Here is a 20,518-nt window from a genome sequence, read left to right on the forward strand (position 1 = left end):
TGGTTGGGTTCACATCTGACATAAAATAGTTTGGTATTGTTTGATGGGTGAGCATCAGGGGTTGAATAAATTATAGCTGTTTGGAGTAGTAAACCAGCATTAGAGTAGTTTATTCTAACCTTATTATTGCAATTGTAGCTTACTATGTATGTGAAGGGGAACATATGGTATGGTTTTATATTGCAACTTATTTCACATCTGTTTGGCTTATTTCTCATCACTAAGGCTTCTGTCTAATTCAGTGCAAAAGCAACTAAGAAAGGAAGGAAGATAAACCCAAAATTGGATAGGCAAGCTATTGTTATGTTGCTTTTAAATCTTGATATTTTATAACTCTGAATCGTTTTTCATTTTTTCTGCCCACTGTTTAAAGCCAACAGGTCATAAACAAAAAAACCAAAAATACCTCATCCAACTTATTGGGTTTTTTCTTGAAGGTCAGAATCAGATTTGAAATGAAGTCTCCAGTAAAGACAATTGAAGATTTTATTCGGAGATTCACCCCCAGCCGACTGACCTCTGGATCAAACAGTAGTAGCTCTTCAAGCCTGGCAGCCAGCAAATCAAGCCAACGAGCTAGCTCAGGTGTTCTTTCCCCAGGGTCTGCAGAGTGCACTTTATTAAAACTAGAAAAGTTCTCCAACTCTTCCCAGATGAATAACAATGGTTACAATTCCCAGCAAGCCACCTGGACCTCCGAAACTGGGGCAGAAGAGGGAGAACTGCGCTATGAAGCTGAGAGCCCTGATGAGGCTGCCCTTGTCTATGCATCCAGGGCATATGAGTGTGCTTTAGTTGGCAGGCTGCCTGACCAGGTATCAATCGAGCTACCTCACCTAGGAAGACTCACCTTTGAAGTTCTACACATCCTGGGCTTTGACTCCATCCGGAAAAGAATGTCAGTGGTTGTCAGACATCCTCTTACAAATGAAATAAATGTTTACACTAAAGGAGCAGATTCTGTAATCATGGACCTCCTTCTGCCCTGTTCATCAGGTAAAAACTATTTTTAGAGTAAAATATACAAAAAATAAGAATGACTTATCCAGCCATAGTGCTGATGGAGTTGGGGAGGGGGAAGAGCTTTCAGCCAACCCCTACAGTCATCCACCTCCCCATGCACTCAATATATTTTTATTACTAGGTATTTTCTGTCAGGATATTTTAACTCTGGGGGCACTATACATTTTTCACTGTAGTTCCTGAGTCTTCCTTCATTTTATGGCTATGTATTTTACCCTAGTTAATTCAGACAACACCTTCCACTCACAGATCACCATTCTTTCAAAGTTGACCATGACTTAAAAGCTTAAATCTGTTGTACATTGACCCGAAGGTGTGGAAAGCTTAAACCTGACATAAAAATTAAGCTATGCCAACAGTCCTGCTTCTCATAAACTGGAACCCTAATAAAGTTAGCGCACAGATTGCACTTGACAGTTGTCTTTCAGTTCCAAGGGGTTAGAGAGAAGCAGCGGAAATCTAGATGTGTGGTCTTGTTCTTTGTACATGTTGAGTTCCTTAAATGGATGACAGAATAAGGCTACTGCTGAAAATAACTTAATTAAAGCTAATATTTAGAATCACCACTAGCTTTAAATGAACTTGAGACAGTAGATTTTTGCTATTTACGTATGATAAACCCTACATGGAACTAGTTTGTTCATGTGATATAGTAAAGCATAATTGGCTGCTCTCTTCTTGTTAGCATTAGGAAAAATTACAGGTGAAACTCGAAAAATTAGAATATTGTGCAAAAGTTCATTTATTTCAGTAATGCAACTTAAAAGGGGAAACTAATATATGAGATAGACTCATTACATGCAAAGCAAGATAGTTCAAGCCATGATTTGTCATAATTGTGATGATTATATTTGTTTTCGTAGATTTTCACGGGTATAGGTATGTAGGTCTTGGCATATACGGGTCTTTTCCCGTGTAGGATTGAGGGTGTCTTGGCGACATCTCAACGAGGTCCCACTCATCATCTTCAGGCTGGTGTCTTCGGTTTCCTGCTTGTGCGAGTGAAGCGTGATCGGAGCTGCCGTCTCTCAAAGCCAGCACCCCACACATCCCCACCAGTATTTATAGAGAGACGGCAGCTCCGATCACGCTTTGCTCGCACAAGCACGAAACCGAAGACACCAGCCTGAAGATGACAAGTGGGACCTCGTCGAAATGTCGCCAAGACACCCTCAATCCTACATGGGAAATGAATCGAATACACCAAGACCTACATATATATATATTGGTTTTAAAGTGAACTTGTGATATCAAGGTTTTTTTAATTTGTGAAGTTTTTGGCTATTTGCAAAAGAAGAAGAAAAAGAGAAGGAGGAGAAGCTCTTCACTTAATCATAGAGAATTCTATGGACCAATTCTCTTCACATATTCCAGTCTTGTATGGGTTTTTTTTCTACTACTGCCATTCCACACATAACTGCCTTTATTAGAGAATCTGATCACATGACATGGCTAAAATTAGTTACGCAGAATTTTGTGATTTTGCCTTCCAGCGATATATCTGGTTTTATATGCTCCAGTATTTGCTTGTTTGTCATGTTTGCTGTCTGTGGAATAATACACAGGAGCCTTCTCTAACACAACAGTTTGAATGAGTCGATTTTTCTCCTGTCTAGTTTTTACAGCTTTCACAATTGTAGGCCGCTGGGGGAAACGTGATAGCATCTTTTGCAATGTTATGATTAATAATATTTGCAACTATTATTAATGAATAAAATATATTCGGTGAGAATTTGTGCTGCTAATGAAACAAGACACTGAAATAAAAATGGCTTTTTAGATTTGGTAGTCAGATTGGATTGTTTCCTTTGACACATTTGCATGGTATATGCATGAAATTTAATCTTCAGGTTTTTGACAGATGTTTGTTTCAGCACAAATATCTTGCCATAATTATTTTAATATTTCTGGAAAAGCTGGAGAAAATTACTTCAAAGATTTTCTGTATGCAGTATTTAATGAAATGTCAAAGGAAGAAGCATGAAGCTGGTGCAAAACAGGTCAATAATTAAAGCTTATCATGAAAGAGTTTTTGAAAGATTTATTGGGCCCCCTATGCATTCATCATATCAACATTTAATATTTGGGCTGGCATAGACCTTTACATTATTCAGTGTTATACTAGATGGTGTTTTTAAAAGTTTATTAAAATGGCTTTTATTTTTATTTTTTTGCTTGATAAAAAATACCCATATTTTTTAAAAAATTGAAAATAACATAATTAAGGGGTTTTTTTCTGTACCGTCAAGTCAGGGCTCATTCCTAGCAATTACGTGGACAGGTTCTTTCTTTATTCTTGGCAAGATTTCAAAAGTGGTTTCCCATTTCCTCTTTCCTAGGGCTGAGAAAGAGTGACTGGCTCAAAATCAGTCAGTTAGCTTTGTTCCTAAGATGGGACTAGAACTCACAATCTCTCAGTTTCTCTCCTGGAGTCTTTAAACTGCCTCTCAACATAAGTATTACATTTCCAAAAAGGCAGCTATTGCAATTAATCACAACTAATGAAATCTTCACTGTCTATGCTTTGACAGTGTATATAAGCCTCTGTCTGTCTATCTACCAGGCTGGCTGGCTGGCTGGCTGGTAAATATAGTGTTCTCCCAATTCTACTGAGCAGCTGAATGGTAAATAGTTAAAATGTCATAGAAAATCTCAGAGAGCTAAGCCATGTACTTAAAATAATTCTTTTGAACAACACAAAATTAGGGCTTCATAGCTTCATAACTAGGGTTAGCAATTCTGAAAACCAAAGGGAAAAGAATAGTCACGTTAAAACTACCGGATTAGTACTATTTTTGACTGTTGTTTGGTTATTTCCAGATGACACCCGAAACAGGCATCAAAAGAAAATCCGAAGCAAAACTCAAAGGTTTCTTAACTTGTATGCTGCTGATGGTCTGAGGACATTGTGCATTGCAAAAAAAGTAAGCCCACCCCCCCTTCCTAATGTAAATTTTCCCACCCTGTTGCCCAACATCCCAGATGATTTGACCAATGCTTAAGGACTTTTGAAGATCAAATCCAAGACATCCGGAAAGCATTTGATTCAGAAAAACATCCTGAAGTGTATATTTCTGGGTACTTTTTTTTTTACTGGGGGTTGGATTTATGGTCACAATCCAACAGAACTAGGAGATGGTTGATAGCATTTGCATTAGATTGGATTAAGATCTACAGTATATATCTATATATTCTGTAAATGTTTGCATTTTGCTTTTGCCAAAAGGTGCTGAGCAATGAGGATTATTCTTGCTGGTTAAAAAGTCACATTGAAGCAGAATCCTCTATTGAAAACCGTGAAGAGCTGCTGTTCCAGTCTGCCAGCCGTATAGAGACAAATCTTCACCTGCTAGGTATCTTGACATTAATCATTTGCTTACATGCCCTCTCCCATTTCAATAAAGTTAAAAATATCATTTCTTGTTGAGCTGTTACTGTACTTGTGTTGGACCAAACAATTAGAACTTTCTAACATTTAAGAAAAATGACATTTGAAAGACAGTACATAGTAACTTTGATGTGAACTCAGCTGACTTAATGAAACCAGGCCAATGCCTAAATTAAGCCATCTTAATTTAACTAAGCCTAGAGCAGCCTTTATAAAGGTAAGAGAACTTACTATCATGTTTTCCCAAAAGTAAGCCCTCCCACAAAAATAAGTCCGAGCTTGATTTTCAGGGTTAGGCCTAATATAAGCCCTCCTCCAAAAGTAAGCCCTACTTAAGAGCCTGCACAGAGGCTGCCAGTGCCTCTGCGCCGAGGCGAAGCTAACCTAACATGCCCTGCTAACCTATGGTATACCTTACCACTGCCTCTCACACTGCCTATCTTTTCTGCAGCCAGTTTTGGCTGGCCGTTTGCCACATCGCATGTTGTACTTGCCAATGCCACTGCCATTAGGCTTGACAGATTCCCCCATCTGAACCACATGCCCCACTAACCAATGGTATACCGGTCTCTTACCTCCAGCCAGCTTGTTCCACAGCCAGTTTCACCTGGCCACAGCCGTTTGCCACATCACGTGAGGCTGTAGCCGGGCCTCCCATGCCTACAGTAACCCTCACCCCCACTCCCCTCCAACCCTAACTAGAGATGGGAAACCCTGGGAAAAACAACTGGAAAACAATGGGTGGGGCAAAAAATGGTTTTTCTGTTTGTTTCCAAAGCAGTTCCCATGCCAGGCCAGCCCCTGCAGCCTTGGGGTGGCCATGCTGGGCAGCAGTTGGAAGGGCACTGAGGTGGGGGTGGCCAGGCCGCCTTCGTGGCTTGGCTGGGCCCGCATGAGAGGTGAGCGGGAAGGAGGCAGCCTAGGACCAAAGTGGCAGGTGGAGTGCCAGAGGCTCGGGGAGGGTGGGTGCTGAAATAATCAGGCATCCTGCCATCAGCGCCTAGGCCAGCTGATATTTCCCCACCAGAGCCGGAATGCTGTCGTGTTTACCATAAGTGCCGCAGGCCTGGGCAGCTGCGGAACAGAGACGGGCCCATTTCAGCATCTTGCCACCTGCTTTGCAGCTCTGTCGCAGTTCTCTCCCACTGCAGAGCTGGAGAGCTTGCCACACCACCACCAAGATGCCCTCACTTCCCCCAGGAATTGTATGTCTTTGCTTACCTGACTTCCAGCCCCGTCCCATTTCTCCTTCATGTTCCTCCATCACCGCGTGCAGGGAAACAAAAAAGGGATTTTTGGGGGGTTTTTTTGGGGGGGGGGTCAATCAATTAATTCCAACTTTGCAAGATCTTTTTGTGTGTGTGTGAGAAGTTGGAATTGATTGATTGACCTTTTTCCCCCCACAAATTTCTTTTGAGGTGATTGATTCCACTGTAAACCACTTGTGTTACCAGACAATGTTTCCAAAGTTTTCATCTAATGTCCTTTGCTTTATAAGCCTTATAAAGCACTTTTTCTGCAAGATCTTATTAGCATGAAATGTTTTTGATTACATTATATCTATCAATCCTAAAAACCATTTCCCTTGTCTATAGTAAGTAACAGTGACAATTAAATGATCTTTTAAATGGATTATTTCCATTTGTGAAACTGGTACTTTGTCTTTCTTTTTAACCCATATGCTTGAAGCATGTTTTCTATTTTCTTTTGCTTATGTCCCAGGTGCAACTGGCATTGAAGATCGTTTGCAGGATGGAGTCCCAGAAACCATCACAAATCTGCGCAAGGCTGGTCTTCAGATATGGGTTCTAACTGGAGATAAACAAGAAACTGCTATTAATATTGCTTATGCCTGCAAGTTATTAGATCATGATGAAGAGATCATTACTCTGAATGCTGATTCCGTGGTATGATGACATATAGTACATTATCATGCAATTCTAATCTGGTGAACCATAAGCAATATACAGAATGTTATGGTGAACTCTGTGAGATAGATCAGATGAAAAAACCAGCTCAACAGGAAGACTAAATAATTTATTGAGATTGATTTAACCAACAGAATATAAGTTGTCCTTGACTTACAATCATTCATTTAATGAAATGTTATAACAGCACTGAAAAAATGACTTATGACCGTTTTTCACACTTACAACCATTGCAGCATCTCCGTGGTCACATGATCAAAATCAGATGCTTGGCAACTGGCATGTATTTATGATAGTTGCACTGTCCCAGGGCCATATGATGGCCTTTTGCAACGTTCTGACAAGCAAAGTCAATCGGGAAGCCAGATTCATTTAACAACCATGTTATTAAATTAACAACTGCAGTGATTCACTTAACAACTGTGGCAAGAAAGTTGTAAAATGGGGCAAAAATTGTTTAACAATTGTTTTGCTTAGCAATGGAAATTTTGGGCTCAATTGTGGTCATAAGTCGAGAACTACCTGTATTGCAACTATGCTTGTGTTTTACCTTCCCACCCTTTATATCCCACTGAGTCAGGAAGGAGCCAACCTGAGCTTCCTCCTAATAGCATCTCCTTTCTCAGGGCTTAAGGGATGCTTCTGCCCTTGTTCTTTCTGTAATGGCTTCTGAATATTCCTTCAAGGCTATTTCCGTGGCTCTCTACAGTTATCCATCTACTTCAAGTTGCCCGAAGCTGAACCATAACAGTTATCCTTAGACTCATCAAATCAGCTAAAGCTGTATAATCAAATATATATTGTATGACATCAGAGAGAGAATTGACATAATTCTTTTTTTCCTAGTCTGCTTTAGAAAAAAGAGAAAACTAGACCAGTATTCATTAGACTGTAGCATGTGTTTGGTAGGCTAGGTTTAATTAATATAGTTTAGTTTGATAGGGTAGGCAGGTTTAGTTCAGATATAATCAATATATTTGGTGTTATACAGCTGTGAACTGAATGGCCATTGTCTATTATTGTGCTAAAGACTGCTTTTTTCTTTTTAATTTTAAACAAAACTGCTAAAGTGGCCATCATATCTGGTATCCTCCAAGCATATCAAATTTCTTCACAAATTCACTTAGCAATTTAATGGCCATGCTATTCAATATATTTGGAGGGCATAGGATTGGGAAAAGCAGTCCTAAAGTATTTTGTGTACATAAGCACAACAGAAGCTGGGTGACCCTGGGCCAGTCAGTTTCTCTCAGACGTAGGAAACAGGCCATAACAAACCCACATTTGAAAAACATACTGCACTCCCCACCCCCCAACATGAGGTGAATGACAAAGTTGTCCTTGATAGTAATGTTAAAATTAGAGAACTTAGCAGACAGAACCCCATAGTGTTTTTTATGGCTGTGTCATCATTGCATATGTGGTTGAAATGAGCAGATTTTGCATCATGATGATCCATCCATTATCTTGTCAATCTTCTATCTATCCTTCTATCTGTCTGTCACACATGCACACACACTACATATCACTTGTGAAACTATTTAAGAACTTCCACTAACAGAAAAAGGAATAGTTCTGCTGTTTTTTGTGCCAGAAATTGTGTTAGTTAATTCTAATTTATAAACACATCAATGTCTTTAACAAAATGAAAGCATAATTTTAAAAACAGTGTGTCAGCCATCCTATCATTGCTATTGGTATGCTTTACTTTCCTAATTGTTTTTATTGTTTTTCTAACTAGGAAATGTGTGCTACGATGCTGGAACAACACTTGAATTGTGTAGAGTCTAAATTTTACAGTGAAACAACAAAGAACTCTCTTCAAAAAACAAAAGGAGAGTTTATCCCCTTCTCTGTGTCATCATCACTGAGCCAGCCCAACCTGGGTTTAGTCATTGATGGGAGGACCCTGGCTTATGCTCTGGACAAAGGCCTGGAAGACAAATTTCTTTCATTAGCCAGAAAGTGTCGCTCTGTGCTGTGCTGCAGATCTACTCCAATTCAAAAAGGGATGGTTGTCAAACTGATCAGAGATAAACTCAAGACAATGACTTTGGCCATAGGCAAGTATCATGACTTAATAAGCATTGGTTTGCATAAGCATCAGTGTAAACATTCCCTTTTATTCAGATATGAGCCCTGATTTTTATTCAAGCCAATATATTCATAAGTCTTATGTTTATATTGTTTGTATTTTGTTCTTTAGGTCATGTAAGTGGCTACCCTACATGATTAGATTTTTAAATGTATTTGTAAAAAGATATTAATATCTAATATAGGTTTTTCCACTGAAGTAGGTATTGTGTACTGGGTTCGTTGTGCAGGAATGAAGACGAGGTGAGTGAGTTCAGCAAAGATCATGGTTTATTGCTTGCAGGATCTGAACTAGAGAACAGGGCTGCAGATGCAGCAATTTATACCCTGGCCCCTAGGCGGCGGCCAATACATTTGAAGCAACCTATTGCCATCTAGGGGCAACCAATGGCAGCGCTGGAGATGGATTGTCTGAGATGCTGGGAGCCGTTAGCCAGCTCCCTGCTCCAGCAGCCTACCAGCTGTTACCACGTGGTGTTACAAGCAAGCCCAAAACATTACACCCCTCCCCCCTTAAAACGAACAACATTATAGCAACAATAGGAAGTAATTACAGCAATACACTTTACAAGGACTTAACACTGGTATGAATAGGTTCCACTTAGCAGCACAAATAAGTACTTACAAGATTATAGCTCCCTTGTCCATTACAATCTTGTAGGTCAGCATTAAATACAAGGGTACATACAACATTATAGCTTTATTATTTCAGAACAAAATCTTGCAGATAAGCAGGAGGTCTGCGTGGCCTTGTGGAATGCCTGGGGGACCCGGGCACGTCCTGGCCTACCAGCTTGCCCGCTGGGCTGGGTAGACCAGTGTCTCTTAGTTCAAGTGATTCAGAGTGGCTCGGTGCTCTCTGGCTGGCCTTTCCAGGATGGCCCACCCCAGAGTCAGTTTGTTCAGCAGAGTTAGCACAGCGGCTGTAGCCATCAGGTTGGCCTTCTCCGTCAGGGGACCCATGTTGCACGTCTGGGCTCTCCTCTACAGCCAACTCCTCGTTGCTTTGGCTGTGTGAGCCTTCAGAATCTATGCATGGGCCGGCTTGGCTGCCGGTTTGTGGACCTTGGTAAGGACTTGTGATGTAGTCCTCGCTTTGTGGCCGTTCTGCGAAACACTTCCTAAGCTGATCAATATGGTGCCGAACAACTCACCCGCCCTCCAGCCCCACTTCGTAAGAGAGGGGGCCTGACATTTTAGTAATTTTTCCAGGCATCCACAAATTCCCATGCCCATAGTTCCTGGCCCACACCCCATTGCCCACTTGCAGCCCCCTCGGGGGTTTTGGGCATGAAGCTTCTGCTGCCACCCTATCTGGATGCAACCTGTCCAGTTTTGTGATCAGTCACCTCCCCCAGCGCAGCTCTGCTGGGCTTTTTCCTGTAGCTGTGCAGGGCGTGGAATGCTGGCAAAGTAAAAAATCTGCCAATCTGTGATGCCAGTCCCCAGTCACTATATGCTTCAGTGACTCTTTTGTGGTCCGGACCATGTGTTCAGCTTGACCATTAGAAGAAGGGTGAAATGGGGCTGATGTTGCATGCCTGATGAGGTTTGCTCTCAGGAATGCCTGAAATTCTGCCGCTGTAAATTGGGCTCCATTGTCGAATATTATGACGTCTGGCAGCCCATGTGTGGCAAAGAGTTTCCTAAGCACCTGGATGGTCCTAGCAGTAGTCATGTTAGCAACTGGAATTACTTCAAGCCATTTAGAGTGGCTGTTGACCACTATAAGGAAGAGCTGTCCCTGAAAGGGCCCAGCGAAGTCTATGTGAATTCTAGACCAGGGAGTGTGACTCTCCTCCCACCTGTGAACTGAAGCATGCAGCATTTCAGGCCTTGATTGTTGGCATGTGTAACATCCATGCACCTGGGCTTCAATGGCCTTGTCTAAACCTGGCCACCAGAAGTAGCTTCTACCTAAAGCTTTCATATGGACAATACCTGGATGACCTTCATGCAGTATTTGTAAGACCCTGTCTCTTAGTGAGATGGGGACTATGACCCTGTTCCCCCATAGGATGCAACCCTTGTGAGCTGATAGCTCATGTCTTCTAGTAAAATAACTCTGAAACTTAGGGCCTGGGCTTTTATCCAGCCACCCTGTATGCACCCAAGAAAGCACTCTACTTTGTGTCTTATCAGCTGCTGTTTCTGCAGCTATGTCCCCTGTGTGGAGGGGAAACTCTGACAAGTCCTGAATGGACAATATGCGGGCCGCTGGGGCCGGATCTGGTTCAATTTGTGGCAGTGGAAGCCTACTCAGGCCATCTGCATGGCCCATTTCTTTGCCAGGTTTGTGAATCAGCTTAAATATGTATGCTGATAAAAAAAATAGACCTTCTCAGCATTCTAGAGGATAATATATGGGGTGTCTGTTTGTCTGTGGTGAATAACCCCAGTAGCAGTTTGTGGTCTGTGAAGACCGTGAAGTCCCTGCCATGTAAGTAGTCATGGAATTTTTTAACTCCAGCTACCATGGCCAATGCCTCTTTGTTAATTTGAGCGTAGTTACGCTCAGCAGAGGACAGTGTCCTCAAATAAAATGCAATGGGAACGTGGGTTCCATCTTTCTCTAAGTGACTCAAGACTGCACCCACCCCGTATGGAGATGCGTCACATGCTAAGCAGACTGGTTTAGACTCCCTGAAATGAGTGGTAGTGGGACTGACCAACAGAAGTGCCTTCAGGTCCTGAAAACATTTTTCGTGAATGCTGGTGCACTTCCAAGAAGCTTTTTTACCTAAGAGCCTGTGAAGCAGCTCTGCCACTGCAGCCTTGTTAGGAAGGAATGTGTGGTAGAAGTTGAGGAGGCCCAAGAATGCTTGCAGCTCTTCTTTTGTTTTAGGACTAGGTGCCATCTGAATGGCCTTCACTTTGGACTCAGCTGGGTGGATGCCATTAGCATCAATGCGAAACCCCAAAAATTCAGTTGAGGGAACCCCAATACTGCATTTGCTCTTTTTTTGTTTGAGGCCTGCTTCATGCAGCCTCTGCAGGACTGCTCTAAGCCTCCTTGCTAGCACCTCTGTGGATTCTCCGACAATAAGCACGTCGTCAAAATAGGAGCAAATCCTTGGAATGTCCTTGAGTGTGCATTCCATGATGCCCTGAAAAATGCCCGGAGCTACACTGACTCCAAATTGCAAGTGCTTTACTCTGAAAGCCCCCCTGTGGATCACAATTGTCTGTGCTGTGGCCGTGGCCTCATCAACAGGTAGTTGCTGATAGGCCTGCACCAAATCTAATTTCGCAAAAGTGGAGCTACCCTGCAAAGATGCCAGGACGTGGCTCACCACGGGGGCTGGGTATTCGTGCTGTTTAAGGGCCTGGTTAATTGTGCATTTATAATCTGCACATATTCTGACTTCCCCGTTGGCTTTAAGTGGTGTTACAATAGGAGTTTCCCACTCCCCACCGTCTACTGGTTGCAAAACACCCTGTTCCATAAGCTTGTCTAGTTCTGTGTCTATTTTGTGCTTGAGGGCAAAGGGGACCCTGCGAGGCTTTATCTTGACAGAAACCATGTTTGGGTCTAGTTTGAATGCTATTGGCGGGGCCGTGTAAGTTCCTAGGGCTAAATCAAATATGTCTGCGAAGTCCTCGCAAACTGACGCTAGACTCGCGACTTGTGTCTGGTCGACTCCAGTTACTTGGATGCCTAGTGCATCAAACCTATCGAGCCCAATTAGGCTCGTTCTCTGGCCCCCTACTATTACAATATCCAGGTGCCCTGAAAACCCCTTAAATTTAACAGCCCAGGTAGCTTCACCCTTGACTGCGAACTTTGTGTTCTGAAAATCTATTAAAAGTATGTCGGACGGCCTCAGCTTGGCCCATCTTCTACTGCGACTGCACACGAAATTAAATGTGTTCAGAGAAATAATGGAAATGGCAGAGCCTGTGTCCAGCTCCATCTTACAGGGGACCTCTTGCAGCTCCACCTGAAGTCTATACTTGGGTTTAAGGGGGCATTGGGCCCCAGTACGGCAGACACCTCTACAGCTTGAGCAAAACCCCATGCGGAACGCCCTTGTCCCCAGTACCTCTCCTGGTCGGATCTTCCAACTGGCGATTCGATGGCCAGTCCCTCTGGTGACCTCTGCAAACTGATGTGATGTGGCCAGTTTTTCTGCAGGCCCGGCACATGGCTGTCCAGAACCTGCAGTCCAAGCGTTGGTGGCAGCCGCCACAACCTGAACGTGTAGACAAGAGATTTGCCTTGTGAGTAGTCTCTTGCTGCTTGCTGCTGCGGAGCTGCTGGTTGGGTTGTCTGTGCAACTTGTCGACTTTGGCATCTTCTTCTGAGTCCTCGGTGAGTTCTGCATCCTTGTGGTGGATGGCTTCTTCGCATTGCATCATTTTGGAGGGCCAGATAGTTCAGACGGCTCCACTGGCAGCTTTGTCTGCCATGACTTCATTCTGGGCATCTGCAAATGACAGGACCTCTCTGGCAAAAAGTCTCTGCTGCAGCTCTCGGTTGCGGAGGCTGCAGACAAGCCAGTCTCAAAGTCGCTCTTCGATGTCTGAAAATTGACAGAGGCATGTGGCCTGCCTCAAGGCCGCAATGTACTCAGATGCGGTCTCTCCCGGCTGCTGTATTCGTTGTTCGAAGGCGTAGAACCATGCAATCACCGACATCTTTGGTTGGAAATGTTCTCTGAGCTTCTCCAGTTCGGTGTAGGAGACAGATTGCAACGGTGTGGGCGCAAAAAGGTTTTCGGCCAGATTGAACATCGCTGGGCCGCACACACAGAGCAGCGTGGTGGCCTTCAGTCTGTCCTCTGCAACCTGGTTCGCCCAAAGGTAGTTCTCGACCTGGGACAGGTATGATGGCCATTCTTCTGGTTGCTTGATGTCGAATTCTCGCAGCCTTCCAATCTTGGGCATTCTGCTGGTCTTCACGGCTGGATCTCAGCATCTTCGAATCCTGCCTCTACATTGCCCAGGGACTGGTTCTCTGAGCGCGTGGTTGCTAGCGTGGCTTAGCTAGCCGACCATGGGGGGGGATTTGCTTTTCCAGCCAGGCGAACGCTGCCTCTCCCCTAGTGACTTTCAGCTTCGACGGAGAAGCACGATCCCATCCTCGTCGCCAGTGTTGTGTACTGAGTTTGTTGCGCAGGAATGAAGACGAGGCAAGTGAGTTCAGCAAAGATCATGGTTTATTGCTTGCAGGATCTGAACTAGAGAACAGGGCTGCAGATGCAGCAATTTACACCCTGGCCCCTAGGCGGCGGCCAATAGGTTTGAAGCAACCTATTGCCACCTAGGGGCAACCAATGGCAGCACTGGAGACGGGTTGTATGAGATGCTGGGAGCCGTTAGCTTGCTCCTTGCTCCAGCAGCCTACCAGCCGTTACTACCTGTTAACAAGCAAGCCCAATACATTACAGTAGGTCTGAGGTTTCTTAATGTGAATTCCGAAGTTTAAATGTAATTATATTTCAAAGCCATTTTAAATGTGCAAAACATGAAAAAATTGTGTGTTTACTATGGGCAAGGCATAGGGAAAAGATGACAGAGAAACACATAATTCTGAATTGTGAGGGGGAATGACCATTATCAAATGATAACAGATATGTGAAATTAAATAAATTAAATTGCATAGGACTGCCCTATTTTAATCCTCTATAGCTATTGACTGATTTGTTCTGATACCACCATGGTTTAATGGTTAGAGGTGTGAATATCCTCATTTCTCTTCATATAAATTAAACTTTGGTATTATACTTCTGTGGCAGATGTCATAGTGTCATGGAAGGTATGGGCTTGCTAATTTGCTAACTACCCAGGATCTGTATTAGCAGTAGAAAGCAGTTACAGAAGGAAGAAACCAGATACTTATGAGAGCAAGAGATGTTGAAGCCTCAAACCTAATCAGCAACAGTTTATTTATCTGCTGCTTTATGCTTTTAAATAATAAAAATGCTTTTTATAATAAAAGCTGGTGCTCTATTTCTCTTTCAATGGAAGATACCATGTACAACTGAAAGGTGAAATCTTTTATCATAGCTAATTAGCTCTATGCTGTATTTCCCAGCTAACGCCACTTGTACTTGGAAATGGCTGTCAAGAGAAAAAAAATTATATAACTTAGATGGCTCTTGAAGGCCTATGTAATTTGTGCAAAGATAATAGTTATGTAAGCTTCATTCCCAGTTCAACATTAGCTAAAGAAATCAATGCCCAGGCTAAATCCAGACATTGTTAGTTATCAGACTATTACTGCAATGCAGCTTGGTTGTGAGGAAGGGACTTTAAGACCTGAACTAAACTCCTTCCCTCCTTCCAGTGCAGGTAGAGACAAAAGACTTTGCATGTGCAATAAAAACACTGGAGTAAAATGGGAACTGGGTTGCTGTTCTCTTTGCTTTCCTCTCCTCTCCCTCCCTCTCTCCCTCCCTCTTCCTATTTGTGGATAGCAAAGAAAGGGAATGGATGCTTAACTTTAATAGATGGTCAACTTCTTACTCCTTCATCTTAGTTTCTAAGTGTTTTGCATTGGAACCTCGGAGTCTTTGTAGATTTCTAACTGTAGGAGCTCATGTCATGCAGATTACTGTTTGTATACCTTTGTAACTAACCAAGTAGATGAAAAATTCAAAACATTGCATTTCAATGAGTGCACCTGCTATTTTATCATTCCAGTTCTGTGTTCAGAACACATAATCCTCAGCTGTAGGCTTACTTTGGGAATTGGAAAAAATAAGTTCATATTAAGCATGTACATGGTATATACTTATGCTTGGTATACCCAGTACCCAATTTGTTCTAACAAGGCAGACTTTCCTTGTTAAATCTCAAGGGAAAGTAATGAATTATATTCAGATTTATTTGGATTTACAGTAAAATAGACATTGTCAATCCGGACTATATTGTCTCATCAGTTTCAAAGGAACCATTCTAAGTGTGGATAATCATGTTTGGTTTTGACATTGTTTTTCTTGGCAAAAGTGGAAAAGTGTTATTAGGTACATATGGGCTGTTATCTGAAAAGGAAGCAGGAATCTCTGTGTATAGTATAGCCCTGAGCATTTTTAAATGATTTCCCTTTCCCCATATATAATTGTCATCTAATTCAGCCTTCCCACCATGATACTTCTAAATATGTTAGACTAAAATTCCTAAGAATAAGGATTACTAAAGTGAAATATATCATATCCTGGATTTTTTCCCCCTGTAATCTTTGTAGCAAATATACAATAACAGCCATTAGCAGCACCCATTAATAAAAACTGCACTTTCATTTTATAAGCAGGGATCTGAAAATAATAGAAATGGATATCTGAATGAAAATAACACTCTTTCGACTTCCGCTGGCGGCGCGGCGCCGAAGACAGCCTCCCCTGGCTGCCCGCGGCTCAGCTGTTTGTTTTTTTGCCCGAAACAGCGCCGATCAGCTGTTCGGGCGAAATTGAAGCCCCCTCCTCGGGAGAAGAGGAGGGGGTGAGGCCCCAGGTAGGGGTAGAGTTCTCCGAGGCCGCCTGAGCTTTGAGCTTGGGCGGCTGAAGGATCGAACTCCCCCGAAGCCTGGGTTGCTCCCAGCTGGCCGTCGTCTCTGCTCCGAACTTCCTGGAGCAGAGCCAGGCGTCTGCGAACCATCCCTGCCTGAAGAAAGGACTATGATTTAAAGGAGCAGGCAGAGCGGTACAAGAGGAAAAGGTGGAGAGATGAAGAGGATTATTTTATTTTACTCTCAAGCTTGATGGACTATGCTTAAAACTTAAAGTGAAAGTGCGTCACAATTGTAAGTAAAAGATGGCGGCTAAACCTCCCCCTAGAACTTTTCGGAGTGCTGGAAATTCTCCGGTGCAACAACAATCATTACTGCAGGCGTTGCATTCTCCTGATGTATTGACATCGAAGGATCTTGAAAAACATACCCAGTTAATCTTGGAGTCAATGGGTGTTAAATTTGCACAGATGGAGGAGAAATTGGAGAAATTGGAGCAGAGAATGGAAGAAAGGATGGAGCAGAAACTTAGAGAGATGAAGGTAGACATTTTGTCCTCAGTGCATAAAGTAGCTAAATGTGTGGAGGTGCTGGATGATCAAGTGGAAGACTTGACTCAAAAGAATGCTATATTAGAAGCAAAAGTATTGGAAATTGAAGATTTAAAAGACAAAATGGATAGCGAACAGAGTTTGGCTCAATTTTACCAGATGCAGTTTGCTGTTAGAATTAGAGGCCTAAAAGAGAATATTAAGGAAGATTTAAAGCAGCTGGTTTCTGAGGCTTTTGAGGGGGTATTGAACCATCCAGCATCTGAAATAAAACAAGGCATGGACAAAGTGTTTCGTGTGAATTCGTGGATTGCTAAGCAGAGAAAGTTGCCTAGAGATGTGGTGGTTTATTTTGTAAAAAGGGAAATTAGAGATGAAGTTATACAAGCTGCCTATGATACTAAAGTTGTGATTGCTGGTCAAGAAGTTTTGGTTCTAAAAGAAATTCCTCCAAAGATTTTAAAGAGAAGGAAGGACTTTATATTTCTTGTGCAAGAGCTCAAGCAAAGAGATATAAGGTTCAGATGGGAGATCCCAGCTGGGTTGAGTTTCATGTATGATGGCAAAAGGTACTGTTTGGGTACTGTGAAGCAAGCGCATGATTTTTACAACAATGTTTTAAAAGCAACCCCATCAACACTTCTGGAAGCTGCAGAGGGATCTGGAGAAGGAGAACATCAAGAGGATGAAGATGGACAGTTAGACGAGAAGGGTACAGGAGGAGATCAAGCTGCAACTCTTTTGGATGATCCTAGAGAACAGAGGGTGACGCGTGCTGCCTTAAAACGCTCAAAAAAGATTAAAAATAAGACCAGTAGAAATCTATGGAACTTCCACAATATACTTATAGTCAAGTGGTAGTTGTGTTTTTAAGAGTTTTGGGATGATATGTATGGTAACAGAATGTTCAATTTGGAATTAATGGACTGTCAGAATCCATCTATATCATATTCATAAATGGAATGTTTTAAACATTATCCCATGGATTCTGTCATCTCCCGAAGAGAAGAGGATAGAGGTGTATTGAACGGGCAATAGGCATTTCAAAGGAAAGGAGAAGCCTTTTGAACTGGGGAAACAAAAGGGGGGGTTAGCATTTGGGTTTTGTCAGCAATAAACAAAAGGGTCCTAACTTCCTCTTTCCCACGAGATGGATGATACGATAATTTGTGTAAGAACTATCTATTATAGCCTATTTTGGCTAGAGAGGTTAATAGGGATAGGTGCTTGTGATGTGTAAGTGAGAATATGTCTAGGTAATAGTGAATTGTGGAAGAACATAGATGGGAATGATGCTAGTTTTCTTTTATTTTAGTTCTTTATACATATTTAGTATTGTTAAGGATTGGTTTACTCTATATAAGCTAGAGAGTGATGGATTTTAGAGTTTATAATTGTTAGTATATGATTGTTTATGATTGCTTTTTAGATATATACCTTGTATTTTGCTCTGGGAAGTCGGGGGGGGGGGGGAGGGGGGGAGGAGGGGAAGTAGAGGGGTGGGAGGGAAGAGGGAGAGGGGGAGGGGGGGAGATAGGGGGGAGGTAGGGAGGGGAGGAGGGAGGGGGAAGGGGGGTCTTTCAAAGGAAAATTGTATTTTAAAACTTTTCAATAAAAAAAAAAAAAAAAAAAAGAAAATAACACTCTTTCAAATATGACCTTTCCAAATAAAAAAAAAAGATAGGGAAATTGTTTTTCTGCCATTTCCCCATGGAAAAATTCTTTGGGGGAGGGGTATAGAGTTTAGAGCTCTGCAGAGATCTGGGTTCAGAAAGCAAGATGTGGTTCATAGCACATTTGAGTATGTGCATGGTATCTGTCAAGAACACCTTAAGTCAAATGCATCTTTTCCCATGATGATAAACAAATAAAGCTTAAGATGTTTAGCAGATATACACTGTTTTATAACACAATACTATAATGTCATAACCAGCATTTTAGAACAACAAGAAAGGACAGAACAGCTGATCTGACAATCTATTTCCAGTGAATCCTGAGGCAGCTTATATGGGTTCTGAATGACCCTAAAAGTCCTGTGCCTTAGAAATTAGACTTCAGCATTACTGGCCACAGTTGTAGGCATGAGGTACATCATGAGCAGCATCCATTTTCTCTAACACTAATTGAATACAACATTAATTGTAAGCACACATATAAACAAAAACAGTTTATCTGTATCCTGTTCTGCTTGCTTTGTTCCCAGAATTAAACTTGCTACTTCTTCAAAGTAAATCCCAACTAAACATGCAATATTCAGCATCACCTTTCTTATCAGCAATATATAATAGTCATTTTTCATACAATACTTCTAATTGCCCACTTTATGCAAATAAGTTTTCCAAGAAATTTACTTTTGGGGGTGTTGGTTCATTCATTCTCTCTTTTGAATGGATGACAATTTTGCTATGAAGAACAAGTGCAAACTGTATTTTATATGTCATTTAATGACTATAAATTGTTTTCAGATGATTTAACTTGGCTTGAATCCCATCTTTTTAAATGGGACAGATTAGACTTTGAAATTATAGTTAGTCTAAATGCAGACATTTCATTCATGAATAGCTTATCCCACTCACAGTTCTCTTGATTGTCCTTTGTACTGTTACCTGTCCTTAATAATCACTACTTCAGTTAATGACAAATAATGTTTTCCATTTGTTACCAGGTGATGGGGCTAATGATGTCAGTATGATCCAAGTGGCTGATATTGGTGTGGGGATTTCTGGTCCAGAAGGCATGCAGGTAATTTATGTTTACTGACAAGTGCAGGGTAGAGTTAAGTCCATAGGTTTTTCTATGTCTAAATGTATTCATTTCGTTTGTTAGCTGCAATAGGCTGATTGAAGCAGACACTGCAAGTTTCAGAGGTCTTACATTCTGCTTCATGACTGATCAGACAGACTTGGTAAATTAAAGTAATTTACTAATTTATCTAGTAATCTGTTTTTTAGCAATCTCTTTTGTACAATCAAGGGACGCGGTGGTTCAGTGGGTTAGGACACTGAGCTTGTCGATCAGATGGTCGGCAGTTTGGCAGGTTGAATCCCGAGTGCAACGTAACAGAGTAAGCGCCTGTTACTCATCCCAGCTTCTGCCAACCTAGCAGTTCAAAAGCACGTAAAAATGCAAGTAGAAAAATAGGGACCACTATGATGGGAAGGTAACAGCGTTCCGTGCGCCTTTGGCGTCTAGTCATGCCGGTCACATGACCACGGAGACATCCTCGGACAAGCGCTGGCTCTTCAGCTTTGAAACGGAGATGAGCACCAGCCCTTAGAGTTGGAAGTGACTAGCACGCATGTGCGGAGGAACCTTTACCTTACCTTTGTACAATCAGTTACATTCATCTATCTAATAAGAGAGCTTTTGCACATTGAAAAATTTCTCTTCTTTAACGCCAGATTCCTTTCTAGGTTCTTGTAAAAGTATCTCTCAACAGAACTGGAAAAGAAATACTAATTTGTATAGCTAAGAAAAAATCTAAACAGCACATGATATATGACCATAGATATCCATAATTATGCTCAAATGACAAAATTTGGATCATGGTATCACAAGACAAGCTCTATACATACATACTCAGATTTTCTCATTCCATAAGGGACAGATTCCACAAGGGGATAGGAAAGATTAATGGAAGATGAAACTGTTAGTAGTAGATGGCCTATTTCACAGCAATCTTCTCAGATTGACAATTTGCTGCTGATAAAGACTAGATAAGGTTCAATGGGATTCAAGAAGGGTTGGACCTTGCCCTCTTGTAACAACTCTAAATTGGTCCTCTTCTTGACCTGTCTTTCTGACTGGGACAGACTCTCTTTGACACTCCTGAATGCATCTACTTGATCCAGAATACTGGAATAGATTGATCACAGCTCTAATCCATATGGGCTGTTTTTTATATTCTATAATTTGGGAAAGTTAGAGCTATTCAGTTTTATCATTGTTAGCCCATGACATCCAGAAATGGATAAACAAGTCTTGTTTTCACATTCACACATTACAGTCTCATGTGTAAATGTAAAATAGCAAAAATCTAGTGTGAAATGAGCTTCAGCCATAGAGATTGAACTCCCTAAATTTC

General features: G+C 41.9%; 1 protein-coding gene across 3 annotated transcripts in view; it reads left to right on the forward strand.

Annotated features, from left to right (window-relative positions):
• Nucleotides 1–20,518, forward strand: part of ATP10A (ATPase phospholipid transporting 10A (putative)) — a 178,553-nt gene that overhangs the window by 135,745 nt on the left and 22,290 nt on the right. For all 3 annotated transcript variants that reach the window (XM_083361488.1, XM_083361489.1, XM_083361490.1), the window contains 6 exons: nucleotides 438–996; nucleotides 3,844–3,947; nucleotides 4,250–4,376; nucleotides 6,134–6,318; nucleotides 8,081–8,402; nucleotides 19,100–19,176. In XM_083361488.1, the coding sequence (XP_083217614.1) occupies nucleotides 438–996; nucleotides 3,844–3,947; nucleotides 4,250–4,376; nucleotides 6,134–6,318; nucleotides 8,081–8,402; nucleotides 19,100–19,176 (1,374 nt within the window). The remainder of the gene's footprint in view (nucleotides 1–437; nucleotides 997–3,843; nucleotides 3,948–4,249; nucleotides 4,377–6,133; nucleotides 6,319–8,080; nucleotides 8,403–19,099; nucleotides 19,177–20,518) is intronic.

The sequence above is a fragment of the Vipera ursinii genome, assembly GCF_947247035.1.
Source record: "Vipera ursinii genome assembly, chromosome: 4".
NCBI classification, from domain to species: Eukaryota; Metazoa; Chordata; class Lepidosauria; order Squamata; family Viperidae; genus Vipera; species Vipera ursinii.